This window comes from Pleuronectes platessa, chromosome 1, assembly GCF_947347685.1.
Source record: "Pleuronectes platessa chromosome 1, fPlePla1.1, whole genome shotgun sequence".
In the NCBI taxonomy this organism is placed as follows: Eukaryota; Metazoa; Chordata; class Actinopteri; order Pleuronectiformes; family Pleuronectidae; genus Pleuronectes; species Pleuronectes platessa.
Genome location: NC_070626.1, coordinates 21,647,188 through 21,665,839, shown reverse-complemented (window position 1 = coordinate 21,665,839; position 18,652 = coordinate 21,647,188). Strand labels below are relative to the sequence as shown.

The 18,652-nt window shown below is 41.9% G+C and overlaps 1 protein-coding gene across 1 annotated transcript in view; it reads left to right on the top strand.

The window, feature by feature from the left end:
* Positions 1 to 17,642, top strand: part of igdcc3 (immunoglobulin superfamily, DCC subclass, member 3) — a 52,348-nt gene extending 34,706 nt beyond the window's left edge. Inside the window, exons 6-14 of the mRNA XM_053423084.1 lie at positions 1,761 to 1,919; positions 5,778 to 5,943; positions 13,582 to 13,829; positions 15,064 to 15,228; positions 15,748 to 15,936; positions 16,257 to 16,361; positions 16,592 to 16,727; positions 16,872 to 17,082; positions 17,511 to 17,642. Of these exons, the coding sequence (XP_053279059.1) occupies positions 1,761 to 1,919; positions 5,778 to 5,943; positions 13,582 to 13,829; positions 15,064 to 15,228; positions 15,748 to 15,936; positions 16,257 to 16,361; positions 16,592 to 16,727; positions 16,872 to 17,082; positions 17,511 to 17,642 (1,511 nt within the window). The remainder of the gene's footprint in view (positions 1 to 1,760; positions 1,920 to 5,777; positions 5,944 to 13,581; positions 13,830 to 15,063; positions 15,229 to 15,747; positions 15,937 to 16,256; positions 16,362 to 16,591; positions 16,728 to 16,871; positions 17,083 to 17,510) is intronic.
* Positions 17,643 to 18,652: the final 1,010 nt, after the last annotated feature.

Sequence of the window (18,652 nt, the reverse complement as noted above, 5' to 3'; positions counted from 1 at the left end):
TTGCTATGAGGTGCTGAGACAGATACGATTAGTTTCCCCCTTCCGTCACGTGCATTTTTTCTTGACTATCAGTCAAAGTCTGTTGTGTCCAATTCTTCAATCTGGTATCTGTTTTCTTTACCTATTATCCAATCGGATTTGCCGTTTCGAATGTAAATTGCCGCCCCTCCCAAGCAGTCGGGCATAATCAGATTCAGGGTATTGCCTTACACAATATCGCTAGAATGAAATGCTAACACGATGGGATTTGTAAGTATTAGATTACAGCAGGGAGGCTGGGATAAGACGCATAATGAATCTGATAGTTTCACATCAGTCTCCCCTTAATGCTAGAGTTTGTTTGCCGCTATTCATTGCGCAGCTCCACAGCTTGCTGGCTTGTTGTCTTTCTTCTCTGACTAACTTAATTAGTGCCTGACGGAGAGAAACTGATGGAGGGGGCAAGCGAGAGGGAGAAAGAAATATAGTTGAAAAAGGCACAAAAAAAAAGAGTACAAGTCGGTCTTTGTTGAGACAAAAGCTCGCTGGACTGTTACTTCTCAGTCCAGTGAGTCTGTTAGTGGTAATGGGGAAAATGCAGAAAGAGCAATAAAACATCATAATGACGGATTCTGACAAAAAACACTTGGTGAGCAATTTGGAATGATTTATCTCATCTCCATTATTTGTCGTGATTAAGTGCAAATATCGTCCTCTTCATCACAGCAATTGCATCTTGTCTAAATAGACAATACAATGTGCCAGAGTTTTTAAAAGGCCATTCTGATTACACAGTGTAAATTAAACATTTAATTATATTTAAATCCAAGATGCACCCAAAGAGATCCCCACCTAAAAATACACTGCTGAGTAGCGACCATATGGTTTGTATTTCTGGCTGCAGCTCCTGCCTCTGCATATGTCCAGCATGGACGGTACCCGCCTCCCTGTCTCCCTGCCTGGCCCTTTAACACATCAAGCCTGGACCATACCGCAGATGGAAGTCATAGATGGGAGTTAAATGCCCCTGTGGCCCCATAGCTAATATCAGACACAGGCTGAAGTCAGTGCTGGAGTTGAAACTGCAGAGAGGGAGCACAGGAAAGTGTGAGTTTATCATGTAAGTACAGCTAGAGCAGAGAGGAGGCAGCTATGGATTGTGTAAGTAGATAGGAGATTAGAAGTCGCAGTTAGAGTTTCTGGTCCCCTGTGGCGGCAGGAACATCTCCAGTGTAACCGTTTATCAGTGAATGTGCTGCACTACAAGGCTTTGGCAGACAAAAGGCACACAACTTAGGTTGACTGACCCTCCATTAGAGAATGAGAACATTTAATAAATACTTTTACTCACTGTAAAACCTTGGAAAACGTAATGCTTTTTCTAAACTCTCTTAACAATATCACTTTTACAACCATCACAAGCTCCAGATAAAGACGACAAACCAAGTGACCTCTCTCTCTTTCTTACCGCTGCGTCTGTTCCGGCTGCTTCATCACAAGAAAATACAATTCCGTGAATTGCACACTTTACTGTGAGAGCTGCATCCTTGACCTCTGGGAGGTCCAGAAATCGCTCTACCTCAAGGAGCTTTTGACTGTAAATGTGCAATATATTTAGTTAGTCTCTCTTGATGGCAATTTCCAGCCCACTCAGATATTTACTGTAGTGTGCACCCCCCCCCCCCCCCCCCCCCTCCCTAACAGGTACTGTACACTGGCACAGCGAGGCCTTTTCTTGTTTTCTTGTATAAATTCTTTTTCTCTCTCTTTTCCCTGACCAGACGGCCGTCCCATCGGCGTGGAGGGGATCCAGGTGCTCGGCACAGGGAATCTGATGATCTCAGATGTCGGCGTGCAGCACTCAGGGGTTTATGTGTGTGCCGCTAACAAACCAGGGACTCGTGTTCGGAGGACAGCTCAGGGACGTCTGGTGGTCCAAGGTGAGTTCCGGATGAAAGTAATATGCTTTTTTCATGAGATAAGAAAGGGGTTGTGGAGGGACTAAAAGCCCATGCATGCAGCTGTGGTGCAAGTGATAAGGTGAAGCTTGTCAGTTCTGTGGGTGGACCTCTGTGCAGGCAACACAAATACGAACACCGTCCATACCTCCCTGGGGACCCAAGCAAAGGTATGCTAAGGGTACCTCAACGTACATCAACCTGTGAGCCATGTGAATGACTTTCACTTATAAAATAGTATTTACACTGTGGCTTTGCTGAACACTTGATGGTTATGATTTCTTTCACCATTTGGTACAGTTTGTCAGACTAAACAACATTGTTTAGTTTAATATTTAATGAATAGTCAATGTTAACCCAGTGCTTTCATGGTTTTGCAGAATAAGATGTAACAGTTTATACAGAATAAATAAATATAATAAATGCCTTAAATGGGTTTTCCAGCACCGCTGTCTGTGTGTTTAAAGATGCTGTGAAACGAATTACCTAACTTTCTTGTAAATAATTTAGGTAATGTAAATCGCCCGTCAAAAAGACTAAAGACCTAGAGGTGATCGTTAATTCACATGACCTGACAGCTTCACATGTTACCAGTGACAGCCAGGTAGCGATGAAAATACAAACGATCAAATGGATTCATTAACATCATCCATCAAGCTTTTACTATCAGCAAAATCACAGCATGAAAAACAGGAGAAAATGTACAGTGTCACATGAAGAGGCAGCGAAGTCTGTAAACTCAGCTATTGTGGTCATTAAAATGCTGTTTAAGAGAAGACGATGAAATAGACAATACGATTTTGTAGATTCTCTTCAGATGTGTGGCACTTGTTAGAAGAATAAAAATAAGATAACTTTTTCTAGACTGTAATTTATTATTTTTATGTGGCCACTGCACAGCAAATATCATCAAAAACATTTTTAAATTGACAAATTCTACAATATTAATATCGGCTTTTTGCTGTGGTAGTTATGAGTCTTTTGAATTCTGATGACACAATAATAATACAGAAGAAAACTGCTCACTGCCATGACAATTAGCAGCAAATTGCAGCTTTTGATCTTCATAACATGTTTGAGTTCAGTCTCACAGACCAAGAATACACACGCCATATCTCCAATAAGTCCTTTCAGTCCCTCTTTATCTTTATTTATTTATTTTTCAAAGCCAAATTGCAGAGAAACAAAAGAAGCTCAATCAAAGATGTTGATGATTTTGTGGCAGCGGTTAAAAGAAAATGGCCTCAATCATAACGTTTCCCTGCCATGACGATACATTTATCCTTTGTAATTGTTTAGACATGTCAAAGCAACTCTGAAACACGTTATCACTTCAATACTGTCCAGTGGGTTTTTAATATAAGAGTGTAGGATATTCTTATACGTTTGGACAAAAGAGTGATGCAATTAATATCTGCTACCATGTTCAATACTTTATAAAATATACATTTAAAGTTAATGAGCTGTAAAGTCCACAACTGGTGTCGTCTCTTTAGGTTAGAGAGATGGATGGTTTTGACCAATGGGATGATGTCAGGTGTGGGTGGCCCTGCGCATTAATTGTCACCGAGCAGGAAACATCCAGGATCGGCCTCACTCACATATTGATCAGATGAACCACACTTTGCTTCAGCTCATAGCAGCATTGATCCAGATCAATATTTCATGTTATCCGCCTGTCAACTCTGAGACAAGCCCGCTACCCAAACAAGGAACAAAGAAGATAAGCCATGAATTCTCATTAGATGTTTTTGGTCATTTATCGATTTTTTTAAACAAACATTTACCGTTAATTTCCAAATAAATGTAAATTTGAGAAATTAGAGAAAAACTGTTGATTTTAGTGCAGGTGCTTAAAGAATTGGTATAATACTGCGGTTTAAATAAGCCAGCTAACACCTCTGTGAATAAGAGAGTGTGTCAAAGCAGACATGTCCAGCACCATTTTGCTGCTTATGAAACCATCAGATATCTCACAAAGGCACTGATACCGTTAATCAATTAGGCTCATTTGGCTCCTCTGGGGTACAAATGTAGAGACACAAGAAACAAAGATGGAAGGAGGAGAGTCAAAGTGTGTGTGTGAGCCAAATGGGGAAAAAACAAGAGCAAGATGGATGGATGGTGCTGATGGTCTGACCCACACCCTTACAGGTACTAATCAATACCTTGCCGGTCTCCCTCTGACCTTCACCTTTGAGACGGCATTCAAAGAGGGAATAGAGCTGGGAGAGAGGGAGAGATAAATGAAAGGACAATCACAAGCTGTCAGCTGCCTCCTTTCAAACGCCATAAGGGTGCCTCATCTTTTCAAATGAGAGAATGGAAATGCTTTCATTGAACAAGCGGTATTATCTGTGTAGCTTAATATAAACACACATACACACAGAGACAATTTATTCCTCTGTGCCATAGAGCTTCATTGTTGTCCCATTATTTGTTAATGCCATTCTCCGTCTTTACGATGAATATGGAAACTGCATTTTATTTTGAGTCAATCTCACATACATATGCATATTAATCTACAGCTGATAGACTGTTTGTGTCTGAGTGATATTTAAGTTAAAAAAAAAAGGATTTTCCTCTCCTAAGGCGCAACAGGTCCCTTATGGAACCACAAATATACTGAATCAGATTTTTTTGTTTGCATCAGTCTCTGATATCTGCCTGGATTATTCTCTGAAAAATCCACAAAAAGGATTCTACACTCCCTACCGACCAAAGTTAAAGACAGCGAACGAAAAGTCCTCGATCTTCCCTGACCCATACCACAAACCTCCACCAAGTTTCGGGAAAATCTGTTTAGTTATTTTTGAGAACTCTTACTCACAAACATACAAGGTGAAAACAGGGGTGAAAACATAACCTCCCTGGCGGAGATACCATGTGCACAGTCTGTTAAAGTTGCTATGTTAAGTATTTGCTTTTGGTACAGAGCCAGCTCCCATGCATTCAATTCGGTTTATTAAGAACATGAGTCACTGATCCTGTTTTTTTATTTCTACTCAACTTGAGATTTGAGATTCCAAACAGCATCACTCAAAACCTGTAATTTTACAATTTGATTCCTGTTGCTCTGTCCCACCAGGCAATGATGAGTAAAATGATTGGGACGGCAGGAGAGTAGAGCTCTCTTGTCTTTTACAACAGGCATGTGATATGCCCTGTTCTCCAGCTCACTATCCTCCTGTGACGACTCTGAGATATTCTAATAACCATAAAAAAAAATGTAATGAGTTAATATGGTCATAAATACCTTTGGTTATCAAATCACTGAAAGCCGCCTGGACAATAATGAGTGCAGTGGAGATGACGACACCTGCCAGCTCGAATAAAAGCATGAACCCAGGAATCAAACTCCAGGGGACATAACTGTAATTACTCTGCGAGAACCATTTCAAATGAATAGGTTATTACCACTGATTGACCATGGATTGAAAACAGATGAAGGATACGAAGAACCTGTAAACTGCAGCTTTTTGTGTTCATATGGATGTGTTGTTGTCAAGTGCTGCTGCTGCTGTTGTTGTTGTCATTCCTCCACATTTCTAGTCTTCTCTGCATTGACCTTTTGTCTTTTACATTCCTGCTAAATGACCCTGAATTATAGATAAGCAACAGAGGTTTCATACATCTATCATTGTACTATTTCTGTACCATGAATAACCTTGATACCTGATAGGCTCTCATAGTTTTCTTTTTAAATGTTCTTTTATCAATATCAATTTGTCCTTTAATAAAGACCTGGCCATGGATCCTCTTTCTGTCAATGATTTCTCTGGCACTCTCTTTGTATTTGGAGAACATCTTGCCTGAACCTCCGTTTTCTTGCTCTTTCAGCTCCAGCTGAGTTTGTTCAACTTCCTCAGTCCATTGCTCGTCCTGTCGGCACCACCGCCATCTTCACCTGCCAGGCGCAGGGCGAGCCTGAGCCCCAGCTCACCTGGCTGAAGAACGGGCAGATCCTGGAACCCGGGGCACACGTCAGACTTAGGAACAATAACAGGTTAGAAAAAAACACTTTGTTTATATGTGGGAATATATTTATGTATAGAAGAATACCAACAAATTGGTTGAACCTGTTGTTACAGTCAGAGAGCTCTGCCTGTGACCACTGTTTCTCTTTACTGAGGATTTGCTTTTGCATCATGTTGTGTGCACTGTTTACATTTGCATCAATTGATTGTTCATGTATATATACAGCCTGTACATAGGCTGGAGTCACCTTACTAAGAGTGATTTATGGTACCAATTTAATACCACACAAATTACCCCTTGTAAAAGTTTTGAAAGTCCTAATTGAATGTCTTAATTAATGGTTTAGAAGCCATTAACTAATACTTCACACATCATTTACAGAGTATCTGGATTGAATTACATTGCTTAGAAATGTATTCAATGTAACTATTCACTTGATGGTTTACTAGAATGTGTGAAAACATAAATATTGACATTATTTACCAAATAATAAGGATAAACACAACTTTGTGATCCCACAATATTTCTGATTCATGGTTCATACAGGCTTTTTAAACAATTGAATGTGGTCATTAATTAAACCAAGTAAACCATTAATAAAAGGCAACTTATCAGAAAGTGGTATGATCATTTTATTACTTTATTTTGTATCTGAAAATATTAAATAAGAGCTATGTAGGTGATCACATAATTCAAACTAACACAACCCAACTCTCGTGTCCGTCACTGTATCTTCTTAAGGTTGGACCGAGCTCTCTGAAGTGGTATAGATGTCACTTTCATTCACTGCTCCCTTGATCCGATCATTTGCATCATCGAATGTTCTGTTTCCCTGCGTTTTCTTCTGCTTCTGACGCTGCAGCTGCTGGAATCTGTGCCTGCCAAGACATGAGCCTCAGTCTATTTGTACCTTTGTGTGTGAGCAGCGTATTGACTCGATGTTGGATTTCTTTCCGAGAAAGAATGGCCGAGCACCCAGCTCAGTCAGTTACCATTCTCAGCACCGCGCACTATGAATGCTTTGTGTTGCATGACATTTTTTATTGTACTTCCTGTCTCACCCTGTATGTGGCGCTGCAGAAACATCTTAGCGATGATACAGTGTAGCGGATCACATGTTAGACCTGCTTTTCTTCTCAAGGGTGCGGCTGATCCCGGCAGCTAACCAGCCTTGTTAGTTGTTATTACTCATAAAATAGAGTATTAGGTGCATATTTTAAATATGTACCAAAGAATCAATACTTGCAGTCTGCCGCAGTGAGCGAAGGGAGCAGACACCTCCATCGCTCACATACACTGCTCCGGTCGCACTTCGCCTATACCAGTCTATATGAGTCAGAGAGATGGAGCGAGGGACTAACAACCGAGGAAGGAAGAGAGGGAGGAAACAATTAAGAGGCCAGACTTCAATGTAGGAAGAAAAAATGTCAAAGAGAAATGATGAGTTTTTGCAATAAGAACAAATGAGGAGAGAGAGAGAGAGATAAAGTAGAGCGGGTAGTGGGGCATCGCAGTGTTTCCATTTGCCACCATTAGTGTATGACCTGCTATGATATGGATCTCATGCATCACAAACTCTGCGCTGTGATTGGTTAAGGAGGCGGGCCTCAGCTTGAGATCTACCATTAGCTAATGAGCTCATAAACTCAGCTAGTTGACCAGGAAATGCAGAGAACATGGCAGCTTGATGTCCATCTTAAGAATGTGAAATGTGGAGCTGAACTGTGTGATTTGAACATCGAGGACAATGTAATTAATTATCACAATCAATATAATATTACAAATAAGTTATTATGAAAATCAGTCCTCTCCAGTGTTAATACATATCTGCTGTAAAATATGTTTGTTTAATCTTACTTACTTTGAAAGATATCTTTCAGAGGTCGTTGCAGCATTAATTTCATTATCTCACAAATAGAGATAGACATAACTGTTTTGTTCATCATTAATGAATACACCAATATTTTCTGATTAATCAATTTGTTTTAAAAAAAGGGCTTAAAATTCACAAAACGATTCCACCCAACCTGAGACGATAAGTGTCTCTGCATTTTTGATTTTCGATTTAACTAAAAGTTACACTAAATAATTAATATTTATAATTATAATAGTAATAATAAAGTTAAATACGTCTAAAAGTAATTTTAGATTGTCATTTGTGTGTGTGTGTGTGTGTGTGTGTGCGTGTGCGGGTGTGAGTGTTAGCTGAGGTTTTTCCTCTCAGCTCGGCCCTCATGACCCCGACCTTCAAGAGCAAATCGGACAAGGGGAGAAAAGGGAATCGATTGTACATTTCATTCACACACACGCATGCACACACATTAATCAAAAGGCAAGTGAGCCCATATGGGCGCAAATAGCCCAGTGGTGCATGCCATCATTCATTTTATGCACACGCATAATCAAACATGAAAATTCATAGATAGTGTTGTTGTGTCTCCTCATCCGCACACACACACACACACACAAAACACATAGGGAGAAGACAAAGCTGCATGAAATATAATGTGAGATGACGAAGCTGCTTCTGTAAACAGATGTTTCTGCTCAGGGTGAAGTTGTGTGTTTCACAGATCTTAATACACACATCTGCACACAGATGCTCAGGCACAAACACACATTTCAAGCATGATTGTAATCCCATTTATTATCGGCCTCTGCTGACCAGGCTCCTGTAAAACAGGCCATCATGGCTATTTGAAGCCTCTTTGAGAGCTGTTACTAATTATGTATAAGGACTCGCCTCACTCTTGCGTCTTTAAAGCTTGGACGCGTAATCATCCAAGACATGGGAGCTGTGATCGCACATCACACAGTGTTATAAGCACGAGGTTGAAAGTCAGCCTGTTTTTAAAAGTGATATTGTATACGAGGCTTAAGAAAATGGAATTCTTACTTGAGGTAAATGAAAGTGTGAGAAAGGTTTAGTCTCTTTCTCTGCAAGAAAGTAAGAAAACTCAGGTCAGGTTTACATTTGTGCGTAAAGAGTTAAATCTACAGGGCAAAGAAAAGAATGTGTTTCGAGTGTGTGTGTGTGTGTGTGTGTGTGTGTGTGTGTGTGTGTGTGTGTGTGTGAGTGTGTGTGAGCGCTGTTCGTGTGCTTTATAATTAATGGCCGACATCTGAAGGAACAGGCTACCACATAAACCTGGACATTTCGTTGTAGAATTCTTTTCAAAGGCTCTTTTTCTTTTCTTCTTTTTTCTTCTTTTTTTTGCCGCTGTCTTTCACCAAGACCTGGTTTTCTTGTTTGCAGCCCCTCTCTGTGCCCCACATCCCCCTTCCTGCCCCCATTACAGAGAGCTGGGGCCTGGGCATTGGCCTTGAACTCTGACCCTGCCTGTAATCAGTCATATCCCTGGGCCCTTCCCTCCTCTCAGGCCACAGAGAGCTCGTTGCTCCTCCCCTCCCCCACCTCTTCCTCCTTTTCTCTCTTTGTCCCCGTATTTTTTCTTCTCCCCCTTTCCCCCTCTCGCTGGATACAGAGCGGTCGTGCTGGCTTTTGATGGGGTGCTGCTCGGAGACAACAGAGAGTAAACACAGCCTCAGCAGCAGAACAACAGGCCCAAGGCCTAACTGTCAGCCACTCCCCTGGCCCATGGCCTTATCCATCAGTCTGTGAAATGACCTTGAACTTATGAGTAAATGATGGTGTCAACCTGTCAGCACAGGACAGCTTGGCTTTGGAGCTCATGTGAGACGAGCAAACTCGGGCAATAGTCCTCCCAAAACACTCATTCAAACTTTCTGACCTTTTTTTTCTCTTCTCTCACTTCATGGATCTTTGGCGGCCCAGCGATGCGGCTGCATAATAATGTATAGCATCAACTTATTTTAAAGCTCTACACCGAGATGGAAAAAAAGACTAAAAACTTAAGTAAAAATATGCACATAATCTTTGATCTCCCTAGAAAGTAGATGGTTGTCCAGACAAATTGCTTGATTTAAATAAAACTGGATAAAGATATTCTTTCTCCTCGATCTCAGTCTTCTCCATCTGAATGCTGCAGTATCCTTGGGCAAAATACTGAGCCCCGAACTGCCCTTAAGATGAACTGTATGAATGAGTGTGTGAATGGGTGAATGGAGACAAAGAACTGTACTGTAAAGCACTTTAAGTGATCATTACAAGGCTAGAAAACTGGTATATATAAATACAGACCATTGGCCATCTTCTAAACATCATTTCTCTTACATACAGGAATGATGCTTCCATTCAAAACTGAAAAACAGACACTTTCCTCTTCAGTTACCAAATTATTACCTCGGCCAAGGAGATTCAGCTCTGTTGGTTTGTTGGTTTGTTTGTAAGCAAGGTTGGATGGATTGGATTTGGTGGAAGGATGCAGCTTATGCAGGCTTTAAGGTCTCTTATTGTCCCTCAGGTGTTATCTCTTTGGATAAATTGAGTAAATGAGTAAACGTCAGATAAAGGCTGCAGTCATTAATAATCAGTGATCTTTTGCTAAAAGATACAAAGCAGATATTCATGAATATGTAAACAAGCACGTTTAGCACATTAAGCACCGTTGTACCAAAAATGCTGAAACCACTGAACCTTTATCCTGGAAGTTGAAAAGGGAGTTTTTGACAGCAGGTGTGGAATTTCATAAGCTCAACGTCAGCAGGATCGGTCTGTGTGTATGTGGCGAGGAATGTCGTGCACGTGAATGTGCCAACATGCGGCCGGAAGCTGCTGTACCCTCTGAACAGAGCAGCGTCTTGTGAAATTTCCCTCATGGCTCCTCCAGGGTCCCGTTGGCATTGAGCAGTGTGTCCCCAGGGGCCTCTTTGCTGAGTCCGTGGCATCCGGTCAGGCTGCCCGTCGGCAAACACTCTGTCTATCGCTGATATGAAAGGCTGTCAGAAATGTGATGGTTGAGTAGCGAGCTGAGGGCTGGCGACTGCTGCCACCTCAGGGGTCAGAGGTGAGATTGACTTAGGGGGTGAAATACAGAGGGCCTCTTTGACCTGATAATTATCCAGATTGAATCCACCAGGTAGAGCGGACAGGAATAATAACTCTTCCAGCTCACAGCCTTTTCTGACCCAGTTCAGAGACGTACAGTAATTTTTGTCCCACCACATCAATTTTGAAAAGGAAATGGAATGATTCACTCCTCCGTCCTGCCTGCTGACCCAGAGGAGCACTCTGCTGTCCCTACAAATCCATCCTCACAAACCTTGCTGAGTGTGGTCTGAGGTCAGCGATGTCTGTCGAGAGCTGAAATGGCACTTTCCTCATGTCCCATTTCGTGGGTCCATAAGGTGTCTGATGACAAACCACATACACCGCACGGGGCTGGCATGTTGTTCTTTCAATAAATTGCATGGTTTTCCTCACAGGATCGTCCTGACACTTCTTAATAAATTCTGATTTATACACTGAGGATTCCACCTGTCTGTCAAAAGAAAGATGACAATCTGTCTCGACAGGTCCTTACAAACTGCAAATGACAGATTAGCTGCATGCTGCAGGATATACATTGAATTTAAAGCACAGCATAAAAACCAGAAGCCAGAAGGTTTTCTTACTGTTCTTATCGCCTAAAATGCCATGACGGAGGTCTGTGCCGGTGGCAAACCTGTGGCTCACGAGCTGCTCTTTGCCTGCTCACGTGTGGCTTGGAGCGATATCTGTGAGCTTGAATATATTTTTGATCAATGAAAATGTGTAATAGTTTTACAATACTGCCAATAAATTAGCCACATTTTCAAAATACAAAAAGGTAATCATTGTGGGATTGATCCAAATGTCGTCATGTAGATTAAAAAACAGGAAACAATGTGCAGATACAGAAGTTTGTTTGCCAGAACTGAGGATATCAAATTTGAAATGAATTGAAACCTGTAGTTATATATGGATCTTAACAAAGGCTGCTTGTTCAGAAATGCATTAGATGCCACATTCCAAATAAGATGGGTTTTTTTTCCCCTTCTTAAAGACCTTGTTTTATGTGTACACACGGATAAACAGAAACTGTATATTTGGAAAATGTGTACTTTCGGAGGGTTTTGCAAAAATCTCTGTTTAGTGGCTAAAACTCCATTTGCATGTGGACGAGAGGCTGAAACACGGAGGAAACCCGTTTGTTTTTCTGACTATCCGTATTACCAAGACCTTTTCCAAGATTATCAGCCTCATGTTCCACTGTCAGAACATAGTGACATTTTTTAGTAAACATGTTTTTATTTTCAAAATGTTCCCTCCTGCAGCTTTAAGGAAGATCTGCTTTCACTGCTGCATCTGACAGTTTTTCGAAAGCCTCCTCTGAGGCAGATGAAGTCGTGACCCAGTTGTAGATGATTTAAGATTCTGAGGTTGACAGACTTACATCTGTTTTAAGAGTTCTGGAAAAGGGGAGCCCACAGAAAGATTAGCATGGAACTGATTTTACAGACACTTTATATATAAAGCGACAATAACTGTGAAAGAGACAGACCTGAAGGTGTCCAATTGAGGAAGAAGAACAGACCTATGAAAAGATTAGGCTAAACATTATGTCATAATTCACTGCAGTTGTAGTGTGGGCATCCACGTGTTGTGTGGCTCATATAGCTCTGTATGCTGGGCCGGCCACCCGGGGCTACAGTGTGTCAACGCAGACAAAATGGACGAAGCTACAACCCGTGCCCTCCCATATTCCCAGGGTACTCATTGTTTGCAAGTTCTCGGTTTTCCCCAGCACAAATTACACCTTAAATACTGCACAAATGGCCTTGGCATGAAATGGTATGAAGACATGCTTTGCGCCACCGGGCCTCATTTCCATAGTACGTTAAATGTTTTATTTTTTCCTTTTGCTTCAGGATAAGTGCAGCGCGAGGAGTGGATTATGTGTTTTCTCCTAATAACACCTACTCAGCATGCACAAACTAACGCGCACAGGGCACACACACACACCCACGCACACAATGCCTCCCTTATAGGTCTTCTATACGTGACGACAGGTTAGGTGGGAGAGGAGAAGGAGGAGCAGAGATAGAAAGATGGGGACAAAGAGCAGAGTGGTGGAGGAAGGATAGTGTGGAGCCATGGCAGGAACAAAGAGAATATAGTGAATGCTCTGAGGAAAATGATTTACTGTCTGTGGGAGGTTGTGTGTGTGCATAGGTATGTGGGTACATATGTGTGCATGGACAGATGAAAGGTCTTACCGATGTAGGCAAATTAAATTTTTTGAAACAGTGAAATAGATTTATCTGCTCCAATGGGAGCTCCAGTAGAAGCGGTTCAGTTCGAAACTATGTGCTTTGCATGAGTGAAGAACTTCTATACATTCTGCCCCCGTCTGTAGTTTGTGGAGTCCTTCCATCAGTCACTCAAACACACACTCGGCTGCACACACTAGCTTGTGATACCGATGCACTGTCACATTCTTCTTCTTTGTATGCAGTCCCATACGTGGGGTTAGAGGCAGCTGGAATACCTGAGTGCATGTATTCAAGTAGAGGTACATAGCTTCTGGGAGACTTCATACTTTTAGTGAAAAGGAACATTGTACCTTTTCCTTCACAGAAAACCATAACAGTTTCCACTTGACAGCAAGTGAATGAAATTGTTACATCCAACAAAGAGGAAATGTTGTCAAAGAAACTAAACTTCCTTATTTCCTCTTTTTTCTTTCTCAATTTCCTTTCTTCCTTCCTATTCCTGCCCTCGCAGCACGCTGACAGTCTACGGCATTAGCCAGGAGGATGAGGCTATCTACCAGTGCATCGCTGAGAACAGCGCCGGCTCCACGCAGGCCAGCGCCCGCCTCACGGTGCTCTGGGCTGACGGACTGCCCGGGGTGCCCAGCCATGTGCAGGCCGAGGCCCTCTCACCCACCACCATCCTGGTGTCCTGGAAGGAGCCCGAGCAGAACACTCAGGACATCATCGGATATGTGCTCCACATCCGCAGGACCTCAGGTGAGGCGGCAGTTACATGGAGTGGATAATATAGAAAAAACTCAGGATGATAAGTCCCCCAATAGATAATAAGTAAAGCATTAGCCACATGAAATGTATGTCAAAGGCTATTGTTGGTTATTATGGAACTTTTACATTTTCTGGAGGGGCTGTAAGTTAGAACACAAACGTCAGAGTCAGCACTTTGTTTAGCCAATATATGGGGAACATGTCTGTATGAGCCATGTGAGAATACAGCTGCGAGTGTTGTTCACAAAGATATGAATTCATAATGCGACTCAGAGTGAATTTTGCTAATTAGGTGAAACAGACTCCGATACAGCCTTATCTACAACCTCAGCTGCAGAAGACCGTGATAAACAGTGTTAACAGTCTCTGTTACACAATATTTTTGCAGATCATTTGTCTAAACTATTTTTAGTTTGTGCATTAAAACTCGTTGATATCAACAAAAATAGGAACTGTATCCCGGTGCAACACCCCACGCTAGGAATAAAACTATTCATAAAAAATATATGAAAATAAATATAAATCGGATTTCTTGTTTTGGGAATCCATATGTTTGAATATCTTATTTGACAATCTCTGTGTATTTTTATATATGAAGCCATGCTGATTTACATAGACGCAGTGTGTAGGCTTTACGGGTTTGTGTGTCCTGTTTGTATCTGTTTTTCTGTGTAGTGAGAGTCTCATAGTGCCAGCTGCTGTTTTTCTCAATAGTTCTATTGGATGGATAATTAAGGGCCCAAGGGGCCAACCAATAAGATCTGCTGTAATTACCCTTCCTTCCACGGCACAGTTGGTGGAGGGCTGGAGGTAGATAGTGGTTATGGTTGGATGTTTCTAGATTAACAGTAATAAAAATGGTTTAACAGATCCTCTGAAACTCCCACATTTACCCCTTCTGTCTCCTCCACCCCAGCAATTCACCCAACCATCATTATTCAGGCTCCCAGGGCCAAACTAGATAAGCTGTTTTACAGAGCTGCTCTGATAACACAGGTGAAATGGGCAATAACCATAAAACGATGACACTAACAGATTGTATTTATCGTTCCCTCTCTCTGTCTTTTGATACCTGCTCCTCCTCCATCCCTGTTTCTTTTTGCCGTATACATTTTCCACTTTCCACCTCCCACTCTTTTAAACCATCACCTCCTCTTTCTGTTGCTCCATCTCTTCTTCTTCTTCTTTTTCTTCTTCCTCCTCCTCCTCCATCATCCTGCCTTAGACCCAGTGGAAATGGAGTACGAGGAGGCCGTCAGTAAAGTGACGCTGCAGCAGATCATCAGGGAGCTGGAGCCCTCCACCAGTTACACCTTCTACGTCAAGGCTTACACATCCCACGGGGCCAGCAAAGCTTCGGACAGCGTCACCCAGAACACGCACGGGGAGGGTGAGCTGGAAGCATAACACTCATCCATGTATCCATATATTTTAATCAACATTCATGGAGATACATTTTTTTGCTGCATATGTTTAGTGATTGCTCAGAGTTAAAATCATGCAAGATTTCCAATCCAATCCATAAAAGGTGAAGGACCTATGATCAGCTAAACTTTCTTTCTGGCTTCAATCAAACTGTTATACATAAGATATAAATAGATTCACCTAAATCTGCCTTTGCTCAGACACTCTTTTTTTAAATTGTATTATTCATAAAAGGCTTTGAAGCTGATGACAAACATTTTAAAATGAAATAGATTTTTTAAAATACATTTATTAAGTTACCTCATTGAAATAATATTTACTCCTGACAGTCCTGATCAAAATCTAAATAACAGGAAATTGCCATTATTCCTACTCCACTGATACAGAGTAAAATTGTCCTGTTAACTGTTGGGTGCTTCTATCATGTTGTTGTACGACTCGACAGCCTGTATCGCCCCGGCTGACAGTCTGTGTTGTGTTGCAGTGCCAGCGCCGCCCTCCCTCTACACCAAGGTGGTGAACAGCAGCTTTCTTCAGGTGACGTGGGAGCCCTCCTCCAAGATGGGTCAACATCAAGGCTTCAGGCTGTATTACAGAAGAGCCCACACGCTGCTGTTCACCGGTCCCATCAGCTTCCCTCGCAACATCACCCAGTACAACATCACTCAGCTGGGTGAGACATTGTTATAACAGGATTTCTATACAATCAACCCATAAACAAGCATCTCAGAATCCAACTTTGGAAATGTGCTTAATATTAATCCAGAATTAAACAAATCTACCTCAGTTTATAAAAGAAAATCATGACTTTCCTACAGTGAATATTTATGTGTTTTTCCTGAGGCTGAACAAAGGACCACATCTGACTCACTCAGATAAACTTGGTCCCGTCAGGATCGATATCAACCTCTGTGGTGTTCGATAGATTCTGGGTGAGGTTTTTCTGCCATGTTCATAATCTGAAAATCTCTCTCTGTCTCTTGTTTTGTCCAGATCCCTCACTGGTCTACGAGATTAAAGTGCTTGTGTACAACCAACACGGAGACGGCAACGCCACTGTGCGATTTGTCTCACTTCGGGAGGCCTTGGAGAAATCTGGTGATTTGAGCTGACACGACCAAACACACCCACACATCAGCTACTCAATGTGCATCAAGGTCTAACATGTCTCCAGAGTCACACGTGTCATCTTTTATTTTGGCAAAGTGATGTTGATTTCCTCAGATGAACAATCCACTACACACACAAAGGTGCACACTTCATGACATATCCTGGTTTACACAAACCCTGGCAGTGGTTTGACTTTGGTGTGCGTCGTGTCTCCTCAGTACTGGACGCCCCGTGTGACTGTATCAAAGACGAACAGAGTAAAACATCCACTACAGGCATCATAATCGGGATTCACATCGGAGTCACCTGCATCATCTTCTGCGTGCTTTTCCTCGTCCTCAGCTACCGGGGCAGGTCAGTACCAACCTGCCGTGTGAATCCCTATCGACAACAAGTGGAACCAATGCAAATAACTGTTGTTGAGGGCCAATGTCCGTTTGTCGTGTGTACGCAGTTGACAAAGTGTTTTATGTGTGTGTCTGTCGGTGTAATCTCCAGGTTAATGCTGTGTAAGACAGTTCAGGCAACCCCCCAGGTGGGGCACAGCGCGGTGCTGGAGTCCTCGTCCTCTTCCCAGGGGGCCGCTGGGCTGAACAGGGCTGCCAGGAGAGAGATGGAGGTCAACGGCAGCGCAACTGGAAAGAAGGTGGTGGACAGCAACGAGCTCGAGAGACTTTTCACTCAACCCCACACACAAGACTCCTGCATGGTGAGTCCCAGTAGTAAGAGCACCTTGTCGGGATGGATGAAAGTCTTATTAACTCACTCTCTGTTAAAAGTTACACGTTGTGACTGAGAATGTTTTAAAGGAAAATATAGTTTATTACAACTTAAGTTGGGTTTTCCTCATACATTTTACAGTGAATGGAAGATTACAACAAAAACCCAAATATGTGATCATCTTGTCATGTATGTTTCTTGCCCTGTTGGACTGGGCCACTGTTGCTGTGTAAGTGCAGTGTTATCATAACTGAGAGACCCAATACCTGGAGCTGCGGAAATGAAGCTGTAATACGTTTAGTGGTCTAATTTACCTTTAAATCAGTTTTTAATAACACATGTTTCCTGTCTCTCTCTTATTAATGAATGAATGACTTATCACACTGTCTGATAACAATCATTTGCGTGTGTTTTCAGTCCGATGCCTACGCACTGAACGAAACCCAGCTGTCTACGATACCGCTGGACGAGTTTGTGATGGAGCGGGACTCGGGGACGCAGTTCCAGGAGCCTCCCGCAGCAGGAGCGGGTCAGCAGGACCAAGGCTAATCATGTATGAAGGCCGATTCACACGACACTGTCCACAGTGTAGACTTAGACTCTTCACACACTCAGGTTGAAAAGTGTTTCCTTTCAAAGTAGTTTTTACTTTTTGTGCAAAGATTTTTTATTGGTAAGTTAAGGAGGATCTAGGACTGTATACCAGAGGATGTTCTTTTTTTTGTTGGCCTGGTTCTAGAGAGCTCTCTTCTGATGGAGGGCTGTTTCAAGCTAGGCAGGCCAGTTCAATGTTTGTTTTTTTATTTTTACAACTGTTAATTCCCGGGCTGTCACTTTTTTTCCAGTCAAGTTTGAACACATATTTGAAAAACTGTTTTGTTCCATATACTTTAACTTTTCTCGTTGCCACACCGGCTTTGTCTTTGTTGTTGACTTTGCCACCAACGTGAAAGTGTAAATGAAAACAAAGTGTAAATCCCCAAAATACTTCCACATTATGCTTATCAGACACTTCGGTGTCACTGTCCTCTATTTTTGTTTTATGCAGCTTAGTGCATGGTGGACACAACAGTCCTGGTTATAGAGATTTAGATTTTGAGCAGTTCATTACAGTCCAAATGTTATTTCTGTGTTTTTCAAACAAATGTTCTTATTTGGGAGAAAAACTGACGGCCCTACTCCTTAGCTCATTTTCTGGTATTGGGCAGCACAGAATAGAGTGCCCAGAATATCCTTGTTACACAATAATGATTTTATTTTTAAGTTCATAGATATATACAGTAAATATATATATAAATACATATATATCTTTATCATCTATATGTCAAAAGTGGTTATAAGTTATTGGTCTTATTTCTACCTTTCTGTGGATGTCAAAGACTCCTGCTGCCTGCTCTTACACCTACCAATGATTCCACCCTCGCGCTCTCAGAAGACCTCGGCCTTCTTCCAGGGATTTGATATATTCTGTCTCAGGACTTTGTTTCAGCGATATCAACGTTTTTTTATGAGTTCTCGGCCTCCATACAGGAACTAGACTTGGCTGCGTGAACCTTGCG